Raw genomic sequence first — 16,117 nt, forward strand, 5'->3', positions numbered from 1 at the left:
GGGGTCCCCGTGTCACAGCCCCCCTCTGCCAGTGCCCCTGCGGGGGGGATGCGCGGTCCCGGGGACGCGGTGGGGAGCTGGGCTGACCCGAGGGGCGAGCGGGGGTGCGGGGGGCTCGATCAGGGGGCGGCGGGGCTCGGCTGCTGCCCGCCGCCATCCCCTTCCCGGCCTGGCGGCACCCACCGGGCCGGGACAGACCCCGCGGGGGCCGGGCTGCAGCACCCCGCCGGGGACGGCGCCGCGGGGACACGGCGGCGGGTCCCGGGGCTGCGGAGGGGGCAGAGCGGGGAGGGGGCGCAGCCCCGGGACCGCCGCTGGGCTAGGCTCGGCTCGGCTCGGCTCGGCTCGGCTCGGCTCGGCTCCGCTCAGCAGGGCTCGGCTGGGCTGCCTGGGCTCGACTCAGCTGGTCTGGTCTGGTGCGGGATGGGCTCGGCTGGGCTCGGCTCGGCTGGGTTCGGCAGGGCTCGGCTCAGCTCGGCTGAGCTCGGCTGGGTTCGGCTGGGCTCGGCTCGGCTCAGCAGGACTCGGCTCAGGACTGAGCTCAGTTCGGCTGGGCTGCCTGGGCTCGACTCAGCTGGTCTGGTCTGGTGTGGGCTGGGCTCAGCTCGGCTCGGCTGGGCTCGTCTCGGCTGGGCTCGGCTGGGCTCAGCTCGGCTCGGCTCGCTCCCGCTCCGCCCTCCGCGGGCGGCCCCCGAACGGGGCGGTGCCGCCCGAGCCGCGCCGCGGAGCCGGGGCCGGAGCTGGGACCGGGACCGGGACAGCAGCGGAGAGAGGTGCGGGCTGGGCTGGGCTCGGGGTGCGGGGCTGCGGGTGCTGAGGGCGGGGGGCGCTGGGGTCTGGTGGGCTGTGGGGTCGGTGCTGGGTGGGCTCCGGGACGCGGCGGGGGCAGCCGGCCAGGGCGGGTGGGTGCCCCCGGCTGCCGGGCGGGACGGGACGGGACGGGTGTGCCCGGGATGGGGCGGGGGTCCCGGGGCGGGGGCAGCGGCAGCGATGGGGCAGCGGCGGTTCGGGCCCCGCGGGCGGCCCCGGAGGGCAGCCCTGGGCTGCGGGTCCCCACTCGCGGGTGCCGCCCGGCCGGGTGTTGACCTGGGCCAGGCTCGGGTGAGAGCGCGGGGGCTGCTGCCCCGTGCCGCCGTCCCTCCCCGCAGGGCCTCGCTCCCGGCGCGGCCGCTCTGTGTTTTCTTCAGAAAAAGGAAAAAAGTTCCTTTGCTCAGGGCTGAGCTCATTTTTAAACATTTGTATTGGGGGGGTTTGCGGGGGAGAGAAATAATTGTGTCACGTCCCAGGAGCAGGGGAGCATTCCACAGGCGTGACGGCGCGGCCCTCGCCAGCGCTCATGGTCTGGCAGCCGCGGTGGCCCAGCAGCCACCGAACCCCCAAATCCAGCCTCGACCCCTCGACGCCCCCGTGACAGCGGCAGCGGGAGCCCCGGGCCGGGAGCGGGGCCCGGCTGAGCCCCCCGGGCTGGGAGCGGGGGCCCATCTGAGCCCCCCGGCCGGGCAGTGGGGCCCGGCTGAGCCCCCTGGGCCAGGCAGCGGCGCTGGCACGTCCCCAGCCGAGGGTCGGGGCTGTCGGTGGCAGCGGCTTTGGCTGGTGGCTGCGTTTCGCTGGGACCAGCAGCGTTTTATTGTCATTTTGCCAAGTGCCTTCTGGTGTCCGGACAGTTTCGGTTTGTGTTCAGCTCCTTTCTCAGCTACGAGCAGTGTAGGTAGAGGCCGTGGGAGATTTTCCAGGCTTTAAGTTGACTCCGTGTTCCTGACAGCTACAGCTTCTCCAGGGAAATGTTTATTTAAGTGAAAAATAAGCCAAGTCACTGTCTTCCAACAGGTTATCGGGAGCGTGTGACCAGGCTCGCCCCCTCACTGGCTGTTTGCTGGAGAGGCGCAGTGACATGAAAAGTAAGGAATGTATCAGCAAATACTGATGGGCCCTGGGGCAGCGGCAGTCGGGCACTGCCCGAGCCCAGGCGGCTGCTGAGGTGGTGCCGGGTTGTTTGGAGCTTTCAGCAAGACCCTGGCACCGCCGTGAGCGCGGGAAGGGGACATAGGAGCACGGCGTGATGTCCTTTGGAGAAGGAGGTGAGGGCGGGCAGCGTTCCCCCACAAAGCTCAAGCACTTGTGGTTCAAGCTTTGTTTAGGACTTAAAATTCTTCTGTTCCAAGTCCCTTTTTCTGTTTTGCTCCTGGGTGTTTTTTTGGGATTTAGCAATGACAACAAGGCAGCCTGGCCGCGCCGCGCCAGGGCCAGGGCTGGGCAGTCGCTGTGAGCCCAGGCTGCCCGGCTGTGCCCGAGAACAGCTCCTGGGGAAACTGAACTGGGGAGGGCTGGAACCTCAGCACGGAGTTGGAGCTGCTTTTTTGATGATAGCTCATCCTTCGGCTGTGGCAGGGCTGGGGCTTGGTGAGGTTTCAGGCAGCTTTCCTGGGGGGCAAAGAGACACTTTCCTCAGTGCTGAGGGGCTGTGGCAGCGGTGGCAGGGGGCTGGGGGGCTGTGGCAGCGGTGGCAGGGGCCCGGGGGGCTGTGGCAGGGGGCCGGGGGGCTGTGGCAGCGGTGGCAGGGGGCCGGGGGGCTGTGGCAGCGGTGGCAGGGGGCCGGGGGGCTCTGGCAGGGGGCTGTGGGGCTGTGGCAGCGGTGGCAGGGGGCTGGGGGGCTCTAGCTGCAGCTGGTGTTGCTGGCAGGTGTGGGTCGGCTCCGGGTGTCAGTGGTGGTCGCTGGCGTGAGCGGGGGCTGCAGGCTGGTCCCCCTGCGCTGCACACAAGCGCACGGCTCGGCTTGCCCGGGGCTGCGTGACCGTGAGCTCGCAGGTGCTGCTGTGCCAAACCCAGCGCCGCTTTGATCCCCTCGAAGCTGCAGTCGTTGTGTTTCCCTTTGGCGTTGCTCTTCGCTTCAAGCCCTTTCTGGAACTTCCCTCTGCGTCCGTGTCAGAGTCCCCCTGGTACCCGAGCCGCTTGCCAGGACACTTGTGTGCTCCCATGGCCGCGATTTAGCTGTCTCAGCAAATTAAATCCCCCGCCATGGGCACACCTGTCAGATTTTAATTGGGAAGTTTGCTTCCTTTCCCGTTGCACGAGCTGTGCCAGCGAGCCCTGCTCCAGCCGCTGCTGTAGGGCAACGCCGCTGCGGGGCTTCGTGCTGGTCACGCACACGCCTGACCCGCACACCTCTGTCACTGTCCCCAGGCGCCTGCAGTCCCCTTCCAATTACTTTAACCTGGGGACAGCCGTGGCCTTGGCACACGCATTTTGGGGCTCCCTGCGAGTGCTGCTCGGGGGGGTGGTGGAGGGAGGCACCCGCCGTGGCCTGTGGCCACGCAGAGCGGCTCTTGTTTGCCTGGTGGCGCCTCTCCGGGGCCCTGTCCCGGCGTGCCCTCGCCTGGCGGCAGCAGCCCCGTGCACACACAGGCCATGTTTAGAAGTGCAGACAGCTTGTCCTTGGCTGCGCCACTTAGAAAACACCCTCTGTGCTCCCCGCTGGCGTTTGGTGCTGTCGGGATGCTGCGAGCTGCCGGGTCCGTGTCACAGATGGCGCAGCCTGAGCTGGGGGTGTGCGTGGGGGTTTGTGAAACCCAGTTACGTGCCCCGTGGCTGTCCCAGCCTCGAGCCCTGTCTGCGCTGCGTCAGCCCAGCTCCTTCCTAAATGAGTTCAATCAGAACAGTCCAACCGATGCTTTTGTTTATTAAACCCTTGAAAAGTTCAGCAGAGCTGAACACGCAGCAATGCCAGGGAGATCTCGGTCTGTTCTAGGAGGTGGTTTTCCTTCTGTGGTTGTGTCGTGGTGCCGGGGGGTCCGGGCGGGTGACGGGGCTGCGTGCGATGGACAGCCCGAGGGGAGCAGCCAGAGAGCTGCCGGGGCAGAGAAATGTTTTCTGGCCATGTGACAGGCAGCCTGTGAGGAGGTGCTTGGCGGCAGCTCTGCAAGGCTGGAGCACGAGCCCCAGGTCTGTTCTCCCATCTCTGGCCCAGAAGATCCCTGGGGCACCGCTGGTGGCTGCACGAGGCTGCTGGGAGGCTTGGCCCTCCCCCGTGCTCCGCTGTCCTCTGCTCCAGCAGGATGAGGTTTTGTTCGGAGTGGGATATCTGCTGGGCCAGGGGCTGTGGGAGCTGGCTGTGCCGTGCCGGTGCGAAGGGGGTGTCCCTGCGGACGGGGTGTCCCTATAAAAGGGCTGCTCCCAGCCTGGCTCTGTCCCGCCAGCCCAGCGCTGCCCAGGCTCCGGGCCGTGCCTCCAGGCAGGGCTGGGGCAGGGCTGGGATCCAGCTGGTTTTGCTGGTCGCTGGCCGGGGTGGGGCCATCAGCAGCGGCGCTGGGAATTCCTGCTCTGGAACAAACCCCTGTGCTGGCTCGGGGAGCTCGGGCCTCGCCAGGGAGGCTCGTTGGAAGGGCTCTGTCCCTCGCCGGGGTCCTTCAAAGCGCTCATGTCCTTCTCTGCCGTTTCCTGAGGTCCCGCAGCAGGCGCTGGGTGAGGGACATGTCCCGCTGCCGGAGGAACTCCCCTTTCCGTGCTCGGCAGGAACGTCACGTCTCTTTTATCCGCTCATGATCTGGGAACAGCGCGAGGCCCTTTGCATCGGGCAGCCCGGTCCCAGGGGCTGGTCTCGTCCTGCTGCGTGACAGAGCTTCCCTGGCAGAGGAGCTGATCTCTGCCCGTGCAGGGTGCCATGGGCGTCTGGGGTGGGCGCCGTGCCGGGGGCGAGGGCAGGGACGGGGACAGCCCGGCCGGCCGCTGAGCAGCACGGTGCTCACAGCCTGCCTGCCAGCTCCGGGTTAGTAACGGGCTATTTGTGGGCTGCTCTCGTGAGTAATGGAATGAACTGTGCTGACATTCTGGGTGGGGACGGGGCCTCTGCCCGCTGAGTCACGGCTCGGCACCGCGCCGGGCTCGGGAGCTGCGGGCGCCCAGAGCCGTCCCAGCCCGGGCTGGACACCGGGGGCCGTGGGAAGGAGCTCGGGGAGCAGCGGCTCTCCTTGGGTGGTTTGCAGCAGGGGTGATGTGTTTCTTGTGTCCCCAGGGACACGCTGTCCTTGAGAGCTTTCCCTCCTCAAGCGGGCAGGGGACAGCAGACTCCTCCAGCCCTTTTATCTGCTTCCATAACGAACGTCGTGTCTCCTTGGGATGAGCTCCTGGCCGGCTGCCCACGCTTGGGGCTGCGGGCGTCCCTGGCGTTCCGTGGCATCATCCCGGGCGATTCCCAGGCTCGGCTCTAATCTGCTTTTGAAACTCCGGGACGCGAAGGCACAGCTTTGCTGGCAGGACAGCATCCTTTTCACTCGGGGCGGAGAGCAGCCCGCTTCCCTGCAGGGTTTGGCTCTGTTCGCTGGGCGATGGCTGGCAGCTTCTCCCGCTGCTGGTGCCAGCGTCGGCTCTCAGCGGTTACGTGGCAAAAGCTTCTCTGTCGAATGGGCTGGGACCGGGCCAGCCTGGCACTGGGTGCCAGGCACATGGGTCGTGCTCGCCTGGACCACGAGAGCTCGGCTTGGCATGTTCCTGCCGCTGATGGGATTATTTGGGAGCTGGTGAGCGTGCCCGGGTGAAACCTGGAGTACAGTTTCTGCCTTCAAGAGTTTATAATCTGAGATAAAAGCAGTGGGTGTGTGCGTCTCCGAGGCTGTCAGAAAAGCCACTTGCCTGGGCTAGTGGCACAGCGAGGGAGCCTGGCGCAGGAGGGTTGGATGGCCGGGGTGGGAGCCCTGCTGCCGGCGGGGTGGGAAGGGCCAAGCGGGACCTTGTCTCGCGTGAGGTCCCGTGGCTGCGGCATCGGTGTGACGGTTCTCCTGGCCACGGCTGTGATGGTGGATGGAAGTGGCTCCGGTTGGGCTGGTTCTTGCAGTGCTGCGAGCTGGAGCTGTGCCCAGCGGGCAGCCGGGAGAGCCTCTGTCCTGGCCGCCACCGGCTGCTCGTGCCGGGGGGTGCCCAAGTGCCCGTGTCCGGTGCCCTCCCGGGCAGTCGTGTGAGAGGCTTCGGGGGGCCAGGAGGGGCCGGGAGCTGGGCTGCTCCGTCCCGCTCACCCGCTCGTGCCCCCGCAGCGATGGCGGCCATCAGGAAGAAGCTGGTGATCGTGGGGGACGGTGCCTGCGGAAAGACGTGTCTGCTGATCGTGTTCAGCAAGGACCAGTTCCCCGAGGTCTACGTCCCGACGGTGTTCGAGAACTACATCGCTGACATAGAGGTAGACGGGAAGCAGGTGAGGACCGTCGGGGTGCCGGAGCTGTTCCATCCCCTCCGTGGTCCCACGCTGCCGCCCGGGCTGGTCCCCGCGGCTCGGACACAGCCGCTGCGCTGGGGGAGCCCCACGGCTCCTGCGCTTCTGGGTCCCCCCGAACCTGCCCCAGCTCGAGGAAGACCATAGCTATAGCTGAGATAACCGTGCTCGCTCGTGGCCTGCCGAGCCGCTTGCCAGCCGCTGAGCCTCGTCCCTCTCCCCTCTCAGGTGGAGCTGGCCCTGTGGGACACGGCGGGACAGGAGGACTACGACAGGCTGCGGCCCCTCTCGTACCCGGACACAGACGTTATCCTCATGTGCTTTTCTATCGACAGCCCGGACAGCCTCGGTAGGGAGCGAGGGGGGTCCTGGGGCTCCCCCAGGACCGGGTGCTGCTGCTAAACCCCCGGGGTCCGGGATGCCAGTCGCTCCCTCCATCTCCTGGCTTGTGCGTGCTCCAGGAAAACGCTGGGAGCTGAGGGCTTGGTGGAGGTGGTGGGAGAGGAGGATGCCGTGGGGCGAGCTCCCCCGTTCCGACGGGAAAAGCCTGGCGCTGGTTCCTGCGGCTGCGAGGAGGCCGGGGGGGGCAGCCCCTCGGCTCAGGGGGGTCCACGCGTGCTCGTTGCAGAGAACATCCCCGAGAAGTGGACGCCGGAGGTGAAGCACTTCTGCCCCAACGTGCCCATCATCCTGGTGGGGAACAAGAAGGACCTGCGGAACGACGAGCACACGCGGCGCGAGCTGGCGAAGATGAAGCAGGTGGGGGCAGCGCCGGGTCCCCTGTGCCCCGTGGGGTCCTGGGTGCCCCAAGGGCGGTCACTGTGCTTCTGCTGCTGTTCTCCGGCGATGTTTCCAACCCTCTTTTTAACGCTTTCTAGGAGCCGGTGAAGCCGGAGGAGGGGAGGGACATGGCCAACAGGATCAACGCCTTCGGCTACCTCGAGTGCTCGGCCAAGACGAAGGAGGGCGTGCGGGAGGTCTTCGAGATGGCCACGCGTGCGGGCCTGCAGGTCCGGAAGAACAAGCGGCGCAGAGGCTGCCCGCTGCTGTGAGCGGCCCGCGGCCGGGGGCGGCTGCCTGGGACCGCTGGCGGGCGGCGGCGTGGGACCTCGCGGTGCCGGTACCTGCCCCGAACCCTCTGCACGAGAGCTGCCGCCCGGGCCCAGGGCGTCCCTGCGAGACTCCGGGGCCACGAGGGGCCAGTGCCTTCAGCACCCGCCGCTCTCCGTGGGCCAGGCGTTTGCGTAGCTCCCCGTGTCGTGCCGCTCTCCCTGGTTTCCCCTCTCCCGTGGGGGTTGCCGCAGTGTCCGCTCTCCCTCCCCGGCTCCAGGCAGGAGCGGGAGGTGCTGCTGTTTGCTGCCCGCAGCTCCATGGGGTCTGCTGGGCCCTCGGGGCGCTCTGCCCGCTCCCACGCCAGCGGTTTATACGGACTTGCCCAGGGCAGCTCTCGGCCCCCTCTGTGTGCGGAGCCGGGCTCGGCCGCTGCCGGCAGCCCCCTGCTCCCGGGACCCAGCTCCGCCATAACGCCGCCTTCGAGCCTGCCTCGGTCACGGCCTCGGCACCGATAAACTGAACTGCGTAATTGGGAGAATAAATGCAAACTGGTATTTTGGTAATTGTAACTCTGCTCGTGTGGCATCCTTGTGCCTGTCCTTCGTGCCCCTGCGCGGGTCCGGGTCCGTGCGCTCGCTCAGCCCCAGCCCCTCTTGCTGCAGCCGCTGGGGCAGGATCAGGGCTCGTCACCGTGCGCTTGGGTAAGACCCAGGGAGCAGCTTACGTGGGCAGGGCCGGGCCCGAGTTCCCACACACACCCGGTGTGACGGGCGCTGCTGGAGCCAGCCCTCCCCTGTCACCCTGGGGCAGGTCGGGGCAGGGCTGCAGCAAGCCTGTCCCTGCTCTGGCAGCCCCAGCTGTGGGCAAGGGCCCAGGACTCGACATCCAAACACTGTTTTTCTCTACAAACATTTATTCCAGGGAAAGAAAGTGAAGCGCGCCTGCGCGGCCGTGCCCAGTCGCCCACCGCAGCGGCACTGAGCTCCCCTGCATGCCCAGGGATGCTCTTTGGAGGCTGGACTCCCCCTTAAGCCATTCGTTGAACGGTGAGAGCAGTCACGGAGAATTGGCTTTCCGTGGCCACGTGAAAAACTTTAAAAGGGCGAGTGGTACCAGTGCAGCGCTGGCGCGGTCCCGCTCTGCGAGGGGAGGCCTCTGTGTCAGGGCCCGGGGCTGGCAGGACCCCCTTGCCCAGGGGGCTCAGCCCCGTCTCCACAGGGACGCACCGAGCACCCCGGGACCGGGGCAGGGGAAAGCAGGCGGGTGCTGCAGGCCAGGGGCAGGTGAGGGGTGCTGGAGCTCCGCGCGGCTTCTCCTCCTTCCCCAGGCGGGTTTGCTGCGGAGAAACCCCATGGCAGAGCTGGCCCCGCCTCAGGCGGGGACAGGCAGCCCCTACGCGAGAGCCCGTCCCCAGCACTGTCACACTTGCTGCAGGAGAAGCCTCGCAGTGCCCCCGGGGTGCCGGCACAGGGGGTCCAGCCCACCCTGCTCCGGCCGGGGCCCCACCGGCAGCTCCCGGCTCCGCTCACCTGGTCGCTAGTTCCTGAGCTGCAGCGCACGGAGGTCGGCGGCGAGGCCGTCCTCGGCCGGGCTCCCGTCCTCGTAAGGGTACCCCGTGTAGCCGCCCTCATCCTGGCAGTACCTGAGGAACCTGCGGGCACAGGGCGAGGGGAGGGTGGGCAGGGGGTGGCACCAGCCCCGCACCCACGGGCGGCAGGGGAGGGCGGGCGGGTGCTCGGAGCACCGTGCACGGCGCGGGCCAGGCTCACCTCTGCCAGTGGTGGTCCTTGCTGAGCACGGCCGGGTTGCCCACCACGATCAGCAGAGCCTTGGCCCTGGTGATGGCCACGTTGAACCTCTGAAAAGGGAACCAGAGCGAGGGCTCGACCCTGCAGAGCCGCCCTCGGCCCCCTCCCCAGCCCCAGTGGGGTGCAGGCAGCTCCGGCGCAGTGCTGAGCGCCCGGGGCACCGGAGGGGAGCGGGGGGTGCCGAGGCAGAGGGGCCTGCTCGGGGCAGCACGGTACCTTGGGGTTCTCGAGGAAGCCCAGCTTGAAGGTCTGGTCGAGCTGGAGGTACTCGCCGCAGCTGCGCACGGCGGAGATGAGGATGACGCGCCGCTCCTGGCCCTGGAACTCCTCCACGGAGCCCACCTGGGGCGGGGACAGCAGGTGAGGGGCCGGGGAGCACCCCGGGCTGGGGCTGGCGGGGGTCCCTCCACCCGCGGCAGGGTGGGACCGTACCTTCAGCAGGCTGATGTCCGGCAGCGCCCGCAGGACAGGGTCCAGGGAGGTGATGGCTCTCCGGATCTTCTCCACCTGGGGGGAGGCACAGCGCAGGCCAGCTGCCATGGAGCCCTCCCCGTGTGCCAGCCCCAGGGCCGCCCATCCATCCCAGTGTCCCCAGTCCCCTGGGGAGGTCCCTGCCCGCAGAGCCGTGCCCCTCACCTGCTTCCTGTAGGGAGAGATGATGCCAACCTCCTTGGGCGACACGCTGGGGCAGCCCCCCTTGCCCCGGCTCTGCAGCAGCTTCTTCAGGTAGTGGAGCAGCACCTCGATCTCAGACGTGTTGAAGAACGAGGGGCTCTTGGCCTCTCTCCGTTCTTCCCCGCAAACCCCGTGGAAGATGATGGGGAAGCCCTGGGGATGGGGACCGTTGGGCTCTGCTCTGCCGGCGGCTCAGGGCTCCCCCCGGCCCCCTCCCTGCTGCCCCCCCCTCACTTTTTTGGGAAGCTCCTCCCAGGCACAATACAGACTCCGGACGTCGAGCTCGTCGCTCTCGCAGGCCTTCAGCTCGCTGTCGTAGAAGAGCTCGTTGGGGATCCTGAGGATGGCCTCGTGGGACCTGGCAGGGGCAGGACAGTGCCCAGGGCGGGTGCCACGCGGCCCCAGCACCCTCCCACCACCGGGCACCCAGGGCAGCGGGCGCGCTCCCACCTCCCGCACCAGCCGCGCGCAGCACAGCAGCCCCGTCCCCGCGCCCGTCCCCGCCCTCACCTGTAGTTCCAGAGCAGTTTGGTGACGAACTGGGGGTTGTATCCTGCGCTCGACTTCTCGTACAGGGGGTTGTGCAGCATAAGCCTCTCCAGCAGTGAGACGCCTGCGCCCAGGGAGACCCCGTGGCTCCCCGCAAGGCTGCTCGACCCCCGGGCACCGGCACCGCTCCCACCCCTCTCCCCGCTCACCCAAGCCGTGCTCGATGGCCAGCGGTGACCTCAGGATGGGGCCCAGCTGCTGGGGGTCCCCTGCCAGCACCAGCTGCCCCCCGTTGGGGTTGGTCTCCGGGTCCATGGCGCTCAGGAGCCCTGGGCAGAGGGAAGGCTCAGGGGGGACCCGGGCCACGCGGAGACACGGGTCCCTGAGACGGCAGCGGGCACCACTCACCCGCGATGGCGACCGCGCTCTCCGGCTCTACCGCCTGGCCGCCCTCGTCGATGAAGACGTGGGAGAAAAACCCTGGGGGGAAGTTGGCTGACACCAGCCTGGGGAGAGGAGGAGTGAGGCTGCCTCGGCCGCCCTGCCTCCCCTCGGCCTCCGCAGAGGAGGGGACCCCCGCCGCCCACCCTCCTCCGCACCCCCTCCCCTGCCTTCACAGCCCGCTTGCACAGCAGCCCCTGGGTCCACCCGCCGTGGGTGGCGGGGACAATCCCCGGTGCCCCGACCTTCCCGCTGTCACCAGCGTGGTGATGAGGATCCGGTAGCGCCCCAGCTGCTCCTTGCTCGGGTACACGTAGCAGCTCTGCCTCTCGTCCCAGTTGCAGCAGGGCTGAAACGCGGGCGCTCGGTGGGACCCTGCTCTCCTGGGGGCCACCAGCCCGGCCGTGCTGTGGGGTGCTGGGGGGCAGGGACCTACCCTGATGTCGGCAGGGACCTCCTGGTAGCTCCTGGAGCTGGCCATGAGCCTGTAGACGTAGCGGGGGGCGATGTCCTTGATGAGGCGCTGGCACAGCAGGTCTGCGGCGCTGTTGGAAGGGGCGCAGGCCAAGATCTGGGCGTCCTTGAAGCACGTCCACACCTAGGTAGGAGGAGGGGTGATGGCGCTGAGCCCCCGGGGCCGGGGTGGGCAGCGATGCCCGGGGCTGGACCTGGGCCCCCGCCGCTCACCTGCTTGATGGCCTCCACCAAGGTGACCGTCTTGCCAGTGCCGGGGGGGCCGAAGATGAGGTACGGGGCTGGCCTGGACATCCCCGTCACGATGTGCGTCACGGCCCTGCGCTGCTCCTCGTTCGCCTCCAGCTTGCGGTCGAACCACCTGCGGGAGCAGAGGCTGGGGGTGCCAGGTCCCCATCCTCGCCCGTCCCCTCCCCTCCCGCCCACGGGCACCGGGACTCACCGGGGCTGGAAGGTGCCGTCAAAGAGCGACTTGTGGCAGGAGGCGGAGGGGAAGAGGAGGCTGGCCAAGCCGCGCTGCATGGCCAGCGCTGCAGCCCGGTGCTGCACCTGCAGCGGCAGCCGGCTGAAGGTGAAGGTCACGTCGAACCTCAGGTTGGTCACAAACTTCTTCATCAGCCTGGGAAGGAGCAGTGTGAGCAGGGCACGGGGATGCTCCCCCCCGCCCTCCCCGGCCCTTCCCACCCCGCACTGCCGGGGCCCCCCAGGACACCACTCACTTGGAGGAGAAGCCCAGCCTGACCTTCTCCAGCTCCACGCCGTGCACGTAGCCCTTGTACTGGACGAGTGGGGAGAGGTCCCGCTCGCTGCTCAGGTGGGCGAAGAGGTGGTCCCCCCTCAGCACGGACGGGCGGTTCTCGGCCACGCCGGGCACCTGTGCGGAACGGCTGGTGATGCCGGGGGTCCCGGGGCGCCCTGGGGGCCCAGCACCCCTCCCGCCCCTCCCACGCACGTCGAGGACCAGCAGCGCCCTGTCCTGCACCATGGGCACGTCCTGCATGTCGTAGCGCCGGATGTCCACCTCCAGCTGGATCTCCTCCAGGTGCAGCAGCAGCTGCAGCTTCTCCTGGTAGTTCCCAGGCTGCAGAGGAGCCTCCAGCAGCGACCTGTGGGCAGCGGGGATGTCGCCGTGCCCCGGGGATGCCTCGGCCGAGGGGCAGGGGGTGAGAGGCGCGGGGCCAGGCAGCGTTGCCCCCCGCCTTGGCACTCACTGCATGGCAGCCCAGCTGGAGCTGGCGCTGGTGCTGGGTCCGAGCAGGATCGTGTCCTTGAGGCTCTTCGGGTACTGGTAGGTGTCCAGCGGGATTTCCCTCTCCAGTTCGTTTTTCAGGGAGCTGGGCAGAGGGGACAGCGGTGCCGCAGGGACTGCAGGGCTGGGCCCCCCCAGGCTGCAACCACCCGCGGCCCCGGCGAGCGGGGTGTCCCCAGCGCTGCCGTCACCAGCCATCGCACCGGGATGAAGCGTTGTCCCGGGGTCCCGAGGAGCTGAGCCTTGCCCCGGCCAGAGCACCGGCCAGGGCCCTCTGCGCGGGATGGCAGCAGGTGACCCGCCACGTACCTGTCGGGGGGGATGCCCTCCTCGGTGACGACGGTGACGGGGCGCCGGAGGCTGGCCTGGTAAGGCTGGAAAGGCGCCGAGGGCCCCAGGTCCTTGGCCAGCTGGCTCTCGGCCACAGCGGCGACGTAGCGCCCGATGCTGAAGGGCTCGTCTGGCTCCTTAGTGAACTCGAAGACTACCACGGCGTGGAAGTACCCATTGCAGGTGGTCAGGCACCGCACCTGGATGGGGTACGTGCCGCCTGCGAGGCAACGAGGCGAGAGCTGGGTCCTGCATCTGCTCTGGTGGACAGGGGATGGGGCAGGGGATGGGGCAGGGCACGAGGCAGGGCACGGGGCCCTACCTGGGTGCAGCAGCAGGGACTGGCCCTGCGTCACCCCTTGCTCGTCGGTGAACGAGAGCTCCCGCGCCGCGTGGCGCAGCTGGCACCGCCGCAGCGTCACGGCCTCCGCCCCGCGGTTCTGCACCCGGACGGTGACCGTGCGGGGCTGGCGGGGCACCACCGGGAAGCGGATGCGCCCGTTGCCCTTGTCGTGCTCCGAGACGATCTCCACGCCGTGCTTCCCGCGGATGAACTCGGCCCTGCGGGAAGGGAGGGTCAGGCTTCCCCAGGCAGGGCCGGGGTCCCCGGGGTGCGCCGGGGCAGGCGTGGGCAGGGTGCTGCTGGTCGTACCGCCTCTTGGCACGGCTCTGGGGCACTTGTGGACTGGAGTGGGGCTGCTGCCCTGAGGCAGATGCAGACGCCAACGCCTCTGCATTCGTTCTGGGTCTCCGATACTGGTCTGCCACCACCACGCGCCTCTTCTCCTGTGAGGAGCAGCCAGCATCAGCGTGGCCCTGGGGTCCTGCCAGGGGCCGGGGGCTCCCGTGGAGCCAGTCCCGCTGGGTGCAGGAGCTGCTGCGCGGCCCCAACCCGGGGCCTCTCTCACCTTCCTGAAGTGCACGGACTCCCCTTGCACCTGCGCCCGGTGGGTCACCCTCAGCGCGTACAAGATGCAGGAGAAGTTGGGCACTTTTGTGTCAGTCCTGCACAGAGAAGAGGAGGAGGTTTCTGCGTGGGATGGAGCACGGCTGGGCTGCCAGGAGCACAAGCAGCCGAGAGGAGGCGAGCGGGAAGGGCAGGTGAAGCAGGGCCCTGAGGCTGGGGTGAGGGGCACCCAGTGGCTCCCCTCTGTGCCAGGAGAGGCAGAAGGACTGTGGCTTTTCACCAGCCCTGCACAAATCTTACATCCTTGCAGGATTCTCCTGCAGCTCCAGGCTGTGGCACAGCTGTCTGGCCGTGCAGTCCCTGTCCCTGCCAGCGTGCAGGTGCCAGCGGGGCAGGGACGCATCCCTGTGCCCAGGTCCTCCAGGGGCTGAGCCGGCGCAGATGGGGGCTCCTCCAAGGCATGGCCACTGCACCCCCAACAGCGAGGCCTCCCCAGGCACCTCCTCCCGCACCCCGCGGCACGTCCCGCAGCCCGCCGGCGGGCTGAACCCCGGCTTTGCCAATGATTAACAGCAGTGACATTGCACAGGGGCCAGCGTGACCAGTGTCAGCGGGGTGAGGTGGGGAGCGTGGCGGGCAGTGGGTGCCTGAGGCCATGCCCAAGCTGCTGCCAAGGGGTCTCTGGAGCTGGGGAACATCCCAGCAGGGCCGTGGCGAGATGGAGGGACTCGGGTGCACGGGTGGCCGGTGGCTGGAGAGGCAGCTCTGCCCCTTGCTGCATCCGCAGCCCAGCGGGACACAGGCTGCCCCAGCAACGCTGCTCTGCTTTCTCCGCGGCTGGAGCGAGCGGAGCCCCTGCGTTTAACCGGTCCAGGGGGTCCTCGCTGCTCAGAAAGCTCACGCTCTCCGTGCCACCCCGGCGGGTGATGAAGGAGACCCCCCAAAGCTCCCACCCGCCCCCCAGTGCTACCCTCACGCCCCGCTCCTGGCTGGAGCTGGCCTGGCACGCCACGTGAAGCCCCACTGATGCTGGCCAGGGACTGGCGGTGCTGGCCAGGGGAGTGGGCGATGCTGGCCCGGGGGAGCGGGTGCAGCTGGCGGGGGGCACCGTCCCAGGCGATGCCGCCCGGGTCTGGCCGCGGGCTCTCACCTGCCCCGAAACTCCTGCGTGTAGATGCTGCGCAGCGCGTCCCGCCGGCTCTCCTGCTCCCGGCCCGTGTCCTGCAGGAACTGCACGAACTGGTCCCCCCACCGCCTGGCCTCCGCCACGCTGAACCGCGGCATGGCTGAGCCGAGCCGAGCTGTGCAGAGCCGTGCCGGGCCGGGCTGAAGCGTGCCGAGCTATGCCGTGCCGGGCCGGGCTGGGCTGGGCTGAGCCGGGGCTGGTCTCGCACGGAGAAACGAAAGCGAAACTGGCCGAGCCGAGCGCCAGGCGGGCCCGCCCGGGCCGGGGGGGGTCCGGGGGGCGGCTCCTGCCCGGCACCTCGAGCCCCGCAGCACCGCCCCGGGCCCGCTTAGGGGGGAGCCTGCCCGCGGTCCCGCACCCCACGGAGGGTCCCGGCTGCGGGATCCCCACGGTCGCGGGAATCGCCCCGGCGGCGTGCGGGGGGGGGACCCGGCACCCCGGGGGGTGCGCACCCCCCCGCAGGGCTGCCCAGAGGTGACAGACCCGTGCCCGATCCGGGCTGGGGTTGCAGGGCTGGGGGGTGATGGAGATCTGGGCCAGGGGCCCCCCCGCCTGCGACCCGGGCAGCAGTTGCCCCCGGGGGGCGAGCAGTGGCCGCCGGGCCAGCCCCGGGCTGCTGTCAGGGCAGGGGAGGTGCCCAGGTGCCCCGCATCGCTGATCAGGGAGGGGGGCAAGAGCTCCCGGAGCTCCCACAGCTCCATAAATAGGGCAGCAGCCGCAGGGAGAGCTGGTTTCTGGGGGTCTCTGCCTCTGGTTTCCTGTGCTCCCCCCTCCAGCCTGTCCCCTGAGGATGGTGGTCCCTGACCTGCCTCTGCAAAACGGCTCGGGACGCTGCGACTGCTCACGGGGCTGCTTTTGCCTTGTCTGTGGCGCGGGGACGTTGGGGTAAGTCTGCTGTTTCCCCCACTGTACCTCGAGTGGCTTCTCCTCTGAGCCAAGCTCTGCTCGTGACCCAGTGCTGTCTGGGGGTGGCTGGTAGCCTGTGGTGGTGTAGGGCCCCTCGCAGGCTGTGGGAGGGCTCTGAGGCTTGAAAAATGGGGGTGCTGCCTTTGGAGAACTTGCTTGTAAGTGTTGTGGTTGTGCACTGGAGCTTTAAGCTTTAATCTTGCAAACAGACAGGAAAGCTCTTTCCATGGGGGCAGCTGGGTAGCCCAGGTGCTGTCTGGGCTGGCAGGACCCATCCTGCTGCGCTGGGCTGGCTTTGCCTTCCCTGGCTCAGTCGAGCTGCGCTCACTGCCTGCTCACTGTGATTCATCTGGGGTCAGGCTTTGACTTCTGCACACTCTAACAGAGCCAGCCCAGGATA

At 68.7% G+C, this 16,117-nt stretch overlaps 2 protein-coding genes across 4 annotated transcripts; one reads left to right on the forward strand and one right to left on the reverse strand.

The window, feature by feature from the left end:
• Nucleotides 1-686: 686 nt before the first annotated feature.
• RHOC (ras homolog family member C) lies at nt 687-7,821 on the forward strand. Of its 3 annotated transcripts, none has more exons than XM_068419058.1 (6): nt 689-773; nt 1,828-2,078; nt 6,024-6,181; nt 6,428-6,548; nt 6,828-6,958; nt 7,078-7,821. In XM_068419058.1, exons 2-6 carry the CDS (start codon nt 2,060-2,062, stop codon nt 7,249-7,251), a joined length of 603 nt encoding a protein of 200 aa, XP_068275159.1. In that variant the 5' UTR covers nt 689-773; nt 1,828-2,059; the 3' UTR covers nt 7,252-7,821. The 3 variants fall into 3 exon arrangements, with proteins under 3 accessions (XP_068275161.1, XP_068275159.1, XP_068275160.1); XM_068419059.1 differs by having other exon boundaries at nt 1,828-1,898; XM_068419060.1 differs by lacking the exon at nt 1,828-2,078 and having other exon boundaries at nt 687-773.
• Nucleotides 7,822-8,176: 355 nt separating this feature from the next.
• On the reverse strand, nt 8,177-15,000 carry MOV10 (Mov10 RNA helicase). The gene is made up of 22 exons (XM_068419322.1): nt 14,776-15,000; nt 13,627-13,723; nt 13,371-13,504; nt 13,041-13,279; nt 12,698-12,938; nt 12,351-12,473; nt 12,092-12,245; nt 11,859-12,013; nt 11,582-11,758; nt 11,353-11,500; nt 11,102-11,263; nt 10,911-11,014; nt 10,633-10,730; nt 10,434-10,553; nt 10,246-10,348; nt 9,970-10,093; nt 9,697-9,888; nt 9,493-9,567; nt 9,277-9,402; nt 9,022-9,110; nt 8,782-8,903; nt 8,177-8,588 (listed from the first exon to the last, which is right to left on the reverse strand). Exons 1-21 carry the CDS (start codon nt 14,907-14,909, stop codon nt 8,789-8,791), a joined length of 2,910 nt encoding a protein of 969 aa, XP_068275423.1. The 5' UTR covers nt 14,910-15,000; the 3' UTR covers nt 8,177-8,588; nt 8,782-8,788.
• Between the last annotated feature and the right edge of the window lie 1,117 nt (nt 15,001-16,117).

This window comes from Nyctibius grandis, chromosome 27, assembly GCF_013368605.1.
Source record: "Nyctibius grandis isolate bNycGra1 chromosome 27, bNycGra1.pri, whole genome shotgun sequence".
NCBI lineage: Eukaryota > Metazoa > Chordata > Aves > Nyctibiiformes > Nyctibiidae > Nyctibius > Nyctibius grandis.